This window comes from Seriola lalandi, unplaced genomic scaffold, assembly GCF_002814215.2.
Source record: "Seriola lalandi dorsalis isolate HSWRI2012SDOR001 ecotype SW California unplaced genomic scaffold, Sedor1 jcf7180002054362, whole genome shotgun sequence".
Lineage (NCBI taxonomy): Eukaryota > Metazoa > Chordata > Actinopteri > Carangiformes > Carangidae > Seriola > Seriola lalandi.
Genome location: NW_019524915.1, coordinates 237,424 through 248,279, shown reverse-complemented (window position 1 = coordinate 248,279; position 10,856 = coordinate 237,424). Strand labels below are relative to the sequence as shown.

Genomic DNA, 10,856 nt, shown 5'->3' with positions numbered 1-10,856 from the left:
GGAGGAAGAGGGGGGGAGGCAGGAAGCTGGGAGTCGTGGTGGAGAGCTCTGCGGGGGAGGGAGGGGGGAGAGTGTGTTGATGATGATGCTGGTGATAGTGGAGGACTAACAGATCGTTCCTCTTTCTTCTTTTCACTGTCTGTGACTGATACGTTGCACTGAAGTTGTGGCAGTTTTACTTCATTGAAGAGAAGAAGAAGACAACGCTGAAGAAAAAAAAAAAAAAAAATTGGGGGATCTCAGAGAAAACCTTAAAGTATGCCACAGGCAATTGGGAGGCACAGCCTATTTTCCACTTGTTTTCTACTTTTAGCTGCTGAGCTTCGCCGTCTTCATGTGTGTGTCAGTGCATTTGCGTTTTCTTTTTTTCCCCCCCAAGTGCAAGCGAGCAAAACTCATAGGTTGGTGACCAGCAGTGTGTTTGATAAAAACCCTTTTTGTGGCAGATCAGAGGCCAGATGAAGTTGGTGTGAAACACCTTTGTGTGCCAAGCTATATTACATTACATGCTTTAGTGTGTTTTCCATCTGGCGGCTGTAAAGGGGGAGGGGAGAAAGGGAGGGTGGAGGAGAGGGAGTGTGTGTGTGTGTGTGTAGGGGGGGGGGCTTGGCTATCTTCTAGACAGCACTGTAACAATGAGCCTGCCTCAGCAATTTTCAAAACATATCATCAATACATGACTGGGAGCTCGCGCTTTTAAATATTAACCCTGTGGCAGCCGGGGCAGGCTGTGGAGAGCTCTAGTGGTTTTGCGGCATCCTCTAGTGCTGGATCATCCAATAAAACAAAAGACGTCCTGGGGGATGAGCTAATTTGCTGTAGGATCCTAAAGAACATTTGCCAGCTATAGAGAACATTGCCGTAATGAACAGAGCAGATAGATTCAGGTTATGTTACCCCACCAGTAATTGCCACATGAGGAGGCCGAGTTAAATTTGCAGCTGGCTTTGAGCGAACTGACACACAAGGGGCCTCGTTCACATGACGCAACTGTCATCTTAAATTTATCACCTATTTTATTTTTCTACCTCCTTCAGAAAGGCACACGAGAACACGCTGAAAAATGAAACAGCTGACTGGAAGGAAAAAGAATGGTAATTAGTGATTTTGCAAATATTGTGACGTTTTAGATGAACGCTTTATTTCAGGACTGAACTGCACTTTGGATAAATCAAGAGATGCATCGTTCCTTACATCTCCATCACTTCACAATCCAGCCTTTCCATTACTTTTGCACACACACAATCTCTTATTGGTGGCATTACCATGCACATACAAGTCCCCCATATCTTTCTTACATGTCCACCAGAACCCAATGGATTTACATTAGCAATCACAGAGTGGGTAACCGCCCCATTCCTACATCAATCTCTGATGGGAAATAAAAATGAAATGCACTTCTCAGGCAACTCGGATTAAGGATCACGCTTTTATCAAATACTGAAGTCTATTTCAAGTCCTGCTCATAAATAACTGAGGGGGAGAGAGGGAGGAAAAGAAAAAGGGTGGAGGCAAAAAAAAAAAAAAGAGGGAGAGACCGAGGGGAAGCAGCAGACAGGCGGGGGTGATGTGGATAGAGACAGAGAGCATCATGGACTGAAGCTAAGGGCACTTGGGGTTGGAGGGATTAGGAAAAAAGGTATAAGAAAATAAGAATTTGAGGGCATTTCAAATTTATATAATCCCCATGTCTCCTTTCTAGGAATCTCCTTCAATTAGAGATGAAAAATGCAGTTGGGGTTAAGATGGCGTTGCTCAGGGTGCAGACCTAGTCCTCCCTGCTTCCCGTCTCCTTCCTGAGCTGCATTTCTCCCGTGCTCCACACCGCTTACCAAGGATGCGAGTGGCTTTTCCGACCATTTAGATTTCCCACCATAGTCTAGACACTCCCTGGAGACTCTGCCATCCATTATAAAGATAGAGCTTTCAAAGAGATGAGGAAGTGAAGGCCTCACACAGAGCTGGTTCTGCCTAAAATGTCCGTTTGCCTCAGACCCTCACTGACTCGAAATCTGTTGTCTTAATATTTCATGATGATCTCACCTCTGTTCTGTAGTGAACTGCTACTCACGGAGCATCCTCTGTCAAGCTACACTCAGATCTCGTCATTAGAAAGACTCCAGAGGAGAGAATGAGCCGCACTTCCCCTGAGTTCTCACTCTCAACCCCTCCAACTCCCCCGTGGGGTTGTGGGCTATAGTTATGGCTAATTTGGCCTTTCGTCCTCATTCATCAAACGCTCGGCCCTTCGCTGTCTGGCCTCAGCTGGTGAGAGACCCGGCTGGTTGGCTGAAGACAGGCGGAGATGCAGCTCCGGCCTGAGTCTCCCAGGTTAGTTTTCTTTAATCACACACTTCACTTTATGGAGTGACCCGTTTTACAACTCGCTGACAAGGATCCACAGCTACGCTCGTTTTATCTGCCTTCGTCAGCGCCACAGGTAGGTATTGACATTTCAATGCTAAATACAGCTCATCATGGGAATAAGGCTGTGCAGAGTGACACTTGTTTGAACTACGAGCACTGAAAGAAGAGGAAGTAAAAATCTCTGTACGCTTTTTCACTTATTAACAGTTTTTTTGTGTTAATGAAGTTAGTTTTTCATGTTGCTTTTCTTTTTACTTTTATTCTATTGGTGACAGGGAGTTGTATAAATTGCTGCTGCTAAATACTTGCTAGCACAAATATATTTAAGTATTGAAGGTCCCATATTTCACACTTCCTGTGTTGATCCATAAGAAGATGTAGTTGTGGTTTTAAGAACCAAAAACCATCTCAGTGTAGTTTTACATCTCCTCTCTCAGACTTCTCTCTGGAGCTCTAGTAAAAACATGGTCAGCGAGCCAATCAGAAGAGAGGCTCTGAGCCTCTCTTCTGATTGGCTGACTGTTTTTTGAGTGATTGAATAAAAATATGGCAGATTTCAGGTAAACACTCAGAGAAACCGAATCCTGCAAGGCTGGATGGTGGGTCCAGGTGGGCGGGGCTTCGGACATGAATGAGAGCGGTGACTGCTTTGTTGTGACATCACAAAGTCACAGAAGTCCTGACAGCTGGTTTTAAGGCTCAGTTTCTGAATACAGGCTGTGTGCATTTCTCTGTGGACTGAGGCTTTGACACTTTCACAGTATTAATATAGAACCTAGACCTGATCTATAATCAAACAACACATGGACATCTACCTCTATACTATATGGGACCTTTAAAATATAGTAAAGTATATGAGTGACTAGTGGCTGTAACTCATCTGCATGTTGCATGTTAGCTTTATTAGTTATGTGACCTCTGGTTTTCATGTCACAGCCAGAGCTATAGCTAAATATAGGACTAAAGTCACGTCTTATTATTATTCTTACTTATACTGAACAGTTTTAGGCACCTGGGGGAGTTTTATACACTGTGAGTTTAATTGGCTTATTCAAGTATTTTTAGAGTCAACATATTCAAATGTGACCGCTTTAAAGCCAATGAGACAAATAAATACATAAAAGATCCACATGTCCTCCTCCAGACTGTTTAATTCTAATAGTGTGAAGGGGCATTTAGACCTTCATGATGGGAAATTGTGCTATACCATCAAAACCATCCTGACAGCCGATAAATATGCATAAAATAACAAGAAAAAATACACGATGTTCCTTATTTGATTTAACTCCAGCTTTCTGACATAGCCTGCATATTTAGCCTTGAAAACGGTAATGTTTTGCTTCCCGGCCCTGGAAGACATCATTAAACATCATTTGTAAGCATACATTACACTATACGCAGCAAATCGCCCATCTGCTGATTTTGGAGCTCACTGTGTGTAAAACAATAAATCTATCATATGGCTCCACGTAAAGAATCCCACTAAAGTAACGCCTCCGTGCAGACATACGTGGAGTGTATTAAACATAGCCGTGTGCGCAGACTGTATGCAGTGTTAATAATGCAGTGTTTACATCTCGGCATTGAGCAGGCAATACTGGCCCAGGGCTGCAAACTGGCAGGGCTGTGCGGTAATTAGGGGTTGTGTGTTGGGGATGTGAAGGCTTGCTGCATGTCATGCTGATACCACTGCCGGGCGGACCTGTTGTGACGGCAGCAGGCACGCCGAGTGCTACACGAGGCCACACCTTTCCGCCACAGCGGGACGTCGCACCTTCCACTCTGACGAGCGCCTGCTGCAGCCTGCGAGCTCAGCCGTTACTCAGCGGTCCAATGTGGGGCGCAGAGGATGTAAACGCGATGACAGCGGTTGTTAGCTGTTTTCCCAACATGAGAAACGTGTGTGTGTGTGTGTGTGTGATCCATGTGTTCATGCACACCTTCATATTAACCCTTTGTATTTGTTGACATGTTGGCGTCATCCTGCTGTAGAAATACTGGGACCTGTCTGAAAATAAGTTGCAGTATATCGCCCTCATATTTAAATGTCCTGATTGTAATGCAGGCTTTCTGTTAAAACATGATGACATAACCCTGATTACATCACTATGACATCATCAGGGTAAGACAAAGCCCTTAGAGACTGAGATTTGTTTCTATGTCAATAATTCCAAAGAACTATTAAATACCATGTTTTCAAAACGCTGCAGTGAACTGACTTTTGAACCATGAAAATATCAGTTTTGTTTCTGCGTGCTCTTCATGAGAACAGGTGGACATGTACAATTTCTGTTTAACTGAAATCTTTGCCGCCTGTCATGTTTGATGTCTTAATCATTTGTTAGATCTTTCAAAGACTTGTTTATTGGCTACAGTGTATAATGTGTGTCAGTGCATGCACGCTTGAGTTTTACTTTGAATTCATTAACACATACAGTGTATTATATCAAATATATATATATATAGTATATATATATATTTCACTGGAACACAAGCAAACCCAAATGGAATTCTAACAGCCTCTCTTGCATCTCCGTTTGACATTAATTGATAATCAAACAAGCCTTCACATTAGACATTTATGAGATCAGCTGAATTATCTATTTAATGTAACCCAATTATATGCAACCCTTGTGCACCAATCAACAGTAATTCCCGACTCATAAATGACAGCTACAACGACAGATTTCATCAATAATAAACATTGATGAAAACTTGCGACCCGCTTCGAAAGAGGGTAATTAACAGGAAGAAAAAGTGCTGTGCTGAATTTCTTTTTTCTTTAGGAAAACTGCTCCGCGATCCTTGTGGTTTCACTAGGCGTTCACTAGAATCTCACATCCTGGCACCAGTGAGAGTCAGTGTAAAACAAACTAAAGACAGACATTTATCATCCACTCTGAACACAGAGCTTCATTTAACCCCAGCTCTTAATTAAAACCTTGTCATTTTTTCAAGCTGTTGCCATAACACTACATTTCATGAATTATTTGGTTGACCTTTTTTTCAGTGGAAACCAGACACCAGGCCAGCCTCAACGGGGGAAATATGAGTCCATACACAGAACGGCTTCACCTGTGTTTTAGGGCTTGCGGAGACACATCTTTGTTATGCCTCACATGGGACTTCCCTACCTGAAGCTCGAGCCTTCAGAGAGCACAGAAAACCTTTTAAAAAGTCTGATATGAAACAAGATGCTAAGATATGATGAGCTTCCCTAGTCTTACATCCACAGCAGACGACTGTCACATCCTGAGTATAACTTAAACCAACACATGTCAACAGAGCAGGCATCAAAAGCAGCCCATTAGGGACTTGGGGGAATTCAGCACCTGAAGCCTGTTTGGGTTCAACCCAACTGCATGAAACTCTTCCGACAAAATGGAGGTAAGTGTGCACAGAGGGGCCTGCTGCTCTTACCAGTCTTGTAAAGAGGGGCACTCCCAAATGCCAGAGGTGATCGTTCAGCAGTCCGCTGTATACCACGTTCCCGAAGACAGCGATGCTTCCTGACTTACACAACGTGTTTCCTGCAGGGACACAGAGAAACACAGCCAGGCGTCATTGAAACGGACAGGAAGCAGCAAGGGGCAAGTGCATGCACTCCAGCAGCCAGACACTACGCTGAACAAAAAAAAAAACAAAAAAAAAAGGCAAATTCAATCAAAGGAAATCATTGCACAGGAAGAGAAATAATAGAGAATGCAGCATCGATTGTTATAAATATTGATTTCGGAGGTTTATTGACCTTACATGTAATGACGAATACGGATAGGTAGCCTGTCAAGAATCAATAAAGTTGCACAACTGAGTGAAGCTGATCTAACAACAGTAAAATAACAAAACTGTAGTATGAAGTGAGAGGACGGAGAGTAACACCAAGTGTCTGTAACCGCTTCGTCGTCACATTAAAAGCGTTCGCGTTGTAGAAGCGCTCCCTTTTTTTTTTTTTTTTGCACACATCCCAAAAACAAGTGACACTTCAGAGTTTACCATCAAAAAAGTTAAAATTAGTCTGAGTGATAGTAAAGCAGCTTTACAGAGGCACAAACATTGTAAAAATGTAACATGATAACATTTTATTGTTCTCTCTCTTTTTTTTTTTTTTTTTTTAACGCACTCCTGTTACAAGACAAGCAACTGCTTCTGCGCCGATATTAGGATCTTAAAAGTGTTTACACAGGAGGAATGTTGAGGCGGAGAGGATTACATTATTTGCAGTTTTCCCGAGATTGAGAGCCATCCCAAAGGCAGCATCCCCCCTCCCCCCATTTAACCCAAGCAAGTGATGCTGCCATTGTGATTAACTTATAATTTTACTAATGCTTTATGTTTTTGTCTGTAACTTGTCGTAACTTGTGTAACTTGATACTACAGTTTCAAGTATTTGTCGGCTTCGAAAATACTACATCTCCCACGAAGCTCTTGCTGCACGTAAACGCGTCCTTGGGTCGGCTCCAGAACAGATTAGAAGCTGTGGCGAGTGTGTGATCACGATGCAAATAAAGCCATAATGTTCTCCGTTTACAGCAGGTACACAAGCAAAACAGCGACTTTACACAAAAACAGCAACAGGAAGCAGGAGGTTAGTCCACAACACAAAGCAATCCTTCACTTGACGATGAGTGCATATATAATCAAGTTCAAAAATACAGGAATAAAGAAATAACTGACCAGATTTGACTGAGAATCATTACATCATCAAAACTGCAAAACTGTTGATCCGTCATGATTTGTTTTATCAAGATTTTTCTATGTTTAACTTTGGTTGGTTTGTTCCTTGGTTTCTGCCCGGCGACTGTATCCACTGATCCTCTTCTTTTAAAGTTACTTTTCCAATATTTTCCCTGTAATCTCTAAAAAATCTAAAAAAGAAACATCTTAGCTTTTTGGCCCTCCCTGCCCACTCTCACAGCTCTCCACTCAGCTGCCTTCAGAGGACCTTTAACCTACAAAAGTCCTGAGGTTTGCGGGAAATGCTAAAAACATAAATATTAAATGAACACACACATATACACACACACACACACACATATATATATATATATATGTGTGTGTGTGTGTGTGTGTGTGTGTGTGTGTGTGGAGTGAACCACATGACATACTGTGCAATCATTTTATTGGACTGGATTTATAGTGGATCAGAACCCAGGAGTTCCAGTTGCACTCCGGCTCTGTGAGGCTTTAAATAAATGTAACAGTAGCATGACGCTTGACGGACACACGACAACTGTGACATAACGTCCAGCCTCCTGTGAAAGGTATCGCATCAGCCCTCCCGTATAAGTCTTGTCCGGCGCCGCCTCAGCACGCAGTTCATCCTCTCAAAGACACCCTTTAATTAGCTCGGCGCCAATGAGCGGCCTCCACAAACACAAACACACGTGCATGCGTGCCCACACACGCGTCCCCGAGAGGGTGATGTACTGCACACTGACGTCCCCATGTATGTGATGAATGCAGCTTATGGAGCAAGCACAGAAAACACAGGTCCCCATTGTAATTTCTGCACAAAGGAACGCTGCAAAGGCACACCAGGGGTGGAGTGAAGCAGTGCTGACAAGCAGCACATGCATTATTTAAAAACAAAAGTAAAAAATGCCCATTAAAGTGTCAGTGGCGCTTTCGGCAGTGCTGGCCTGGGCGCGGTGTGCGTATTACTGTTATTAATGGGCCAGGCGTGGGGGGCATTTCTTCGGTGTGATTGCTCTGCTGCTGTTGCTATCTGCGGTTCAACCCCCCCTTTTTTTTTCCATTTCTTCTGTGTGTGTGTGTGTGAGAGAGAGAGAGAGAGAGAGAGAGAGAGAGAGAGAGAGGAACAGATAAAGAGCATGATACAGACAGAGACGGAGAGACACCGTGAGACCCCGAGTGCACAGTCAATGAGCTGCTACAGCTAATATCATTTCACATTATTGAATGCATATTAAGGCGGAGAGACCTTGTCAGATGAATAGGAGCACCGGTGCTTATATCAAATTCTGATCTGCCGTCACGGCCATGTCTAAAAAATGCCGGGAATGTAGTCAGCATATTGAAAATAAGTGCATACCATTTTTCTTTGCAGTTTAAGATCAAGGGCTATACATTACCGCGACTGACACAGCAGAATGAGGTCATTGTGCATGTTGTAATTACAGCTGGGTAAACACTCCGCTTTCTGCTGCAACACTGGGAACACACAGAGCATGCAGAGGGACTACAGAGAGGCTAATAAAGAAACAGCATTGGCAAATATTTAATGCATCACTGGGAATAAATAAATGGAAGAAAGCGATCATTGGTGTTTGTTATGATCAATTCCAGAGCAGTGCAGTTCATTAAAATCAATGTGCGGGGTGGTTTTTTCTTCTTTTTTTTTTATACTGTTGGACAACACAGTGGACAAACAAAGACACATCCCTGACCTATTCTTCTGTAATGAGTTTGTTATGGTGTTCATGGTGTTTACATGCAGTGAAGAGAGCACAATAATCACATTTATTCATATTTGCATGTGGAAAATGTCACGTAGAAGAGACAGCTTCATTTCCCTGTCTCTACCTCTGTGGAGCTGCAGAGACAGTGGCTTTTTATTTATTCATTATTTTATTTTTGGTTATAGAAATGGATTCAACTCTGCGTGTTTGAGCCACTGCAGCATCTGTGTTTCTCCTCCTCCATTGGATAAAATCAAACCTAAACTGATGACATGCTGCTTATTGGTTCATGATGAACTTTTTATCATCTTTATTTATTTTATTTTATTTTATTTTTTTAGGGCCCTTCTCAGCAGTTGGGTGTTCTCTCATCTGCAGAATCGACAGTATTGAGCCCAACCTCTGATTAATTATTAACTGTGTGATTAAAGTGTGCGTTGGTGTGTGTGTGTGTGTGGGTGTGTGTGGCTTACAGGGAGGGGTGGGGGAATGCAACCTGCAGTTCACTTTGCATTATCTACAACTTTGACTATTTTTGGAAACTTGAATTTCAGAATAAAACATTTACCTACAGGCTTCAAGTTATTTTAACAACAATACCTGAAGAATGGATGGAGAGGCTATTGTTTTATTAAGTGAGTGATGCCTTGTTGAGTCTGGCTCAATTTTCTTTTGGCTGCAAGTCAGAGCAGCTTTTTTTTTTATGTCAGTGTAGACGTACATGGGGAGTTTGGCCAACATAGATTTCAAGGCTGATGCCGTTACCAATATTTCAGGATTTAATGCTTATAAATTATTTTAAGTGCCAAGATTCAACCTTAAACTTCACCGTTTTTCAAACTTTTAGAAAAGACGCAAACATAAACGAGAACTTGTTCAATTAGAATCAGTTCAGGCGCAAAGTGCAGCATTTATTATAACTATTACATCACCAACTGTGTGTAAATCAAGAAGATGCATCACATCTGTATCATGCATTGATTGCACTGCAAAACTCTTGATCTCATGAAGTCATCTCTGTCCATATTTGTGTCCTTCCTTCCTTAAAACAAGTGAAAAAAAGTAATCTGCCGGTTCAATGAGAACAGTTTGACCTGCTTCCAGTAGTTTTCTATAGATGAGACGTGGCGTCCTGAAACAAGAATCAAGGAGATCGCTGCAGGTGAAGAGGAGAAGACTGGACCTGATTTCAGAAACAGTTTGATGTTCCTTAGAGATGAACTAGACGGCAGATTTGTTTAAGGAAAATCTAAATTTAAGAGACTAAACTACAACCTGATAAGATGAGAAATCTTTTTCACAGTGTGGCCAGTATATATATTTTTTTAAGTTTTTTTTTTTAATTTTTTTTATAACAATCCATAAAACAGTTACAGCTGATCTGAGTTGGTGTAAAAAACAAACCCAACAACCTTTATGGCTGTTAGAGATGTAGTTATTTGGAAGAAAATAATATATAAGAATAAAACTAATCTGAAATGATGAGTTTTGATAACAATTTTAAAAACAAAAAATATCAAATATCTTTCACTAATTTGACAGTAAACAGAATATGTTTGGGGCTGGGACTGAAAAATGATGATGATGATAATGATGATTATGATGATGATGATGATGATGATGGCATTGCTGTAGGCTTTAGGAAATTGTGATTGGCATTTTTCACAATTTAATAGACTTATTGATTATTGGCCAATGGAAATAATTGTTAGTTGCACCCCTGGGAGTATAATAAATAATAGAGTCAGATCCAGTTCACAAATCTGTCTGTTCACAGCCTGCTTGATATTTACTTTATAAAAGAAAAAGATTAAAACCACATGAGTGTGAGAGTGGTGTCAATATTAAAGGTGGTTATTTAGATACGTCTGTGTGTGTGAGTGTGTGTGTGTGTGTGTGTGCGTGCGAGCCTCCAACCGCATGCTCCTCCCCCGGCGCTGCTGTTGGAGGTGGGTCGCTTTAAGCATTCAAACTCCAGAATGTGCGGCTCATTTCTAGCAACGAGGCACATTGCTGCAATGCAATAAGGGAAAACAACACTTTTAATAATTCAGGCTCTGAGACCGGGTG

General features: G+C 41.9%; 1 protein-coding gene across 3 annotated transcripts in view; it reads right to left on the bottom strand.

The window, feature by feature from the left end:
* LOC111656659 (RNA binding protein fox-1 homolog 3-like) overlaps positions 1–10,856 on the bottom strand; it is a 332,987-nt gene that overhangs the window by 118,242 nt on the left and 203,889 nt on the right. For all 3 annotated transcript variants that reach the window (XM_087174563.1, XM_087174562.1, XM_087174564.1), the window contains exon 5: positions 5,788–5,897. In XM_087174563.1, the coding sequence (XP_087030689.1) occupies positions 5,788–5,897 (110 nt within the window). The remainder of the gene's footprint in view (positions 1–5,787; positions 5,898–10,856) is intronic.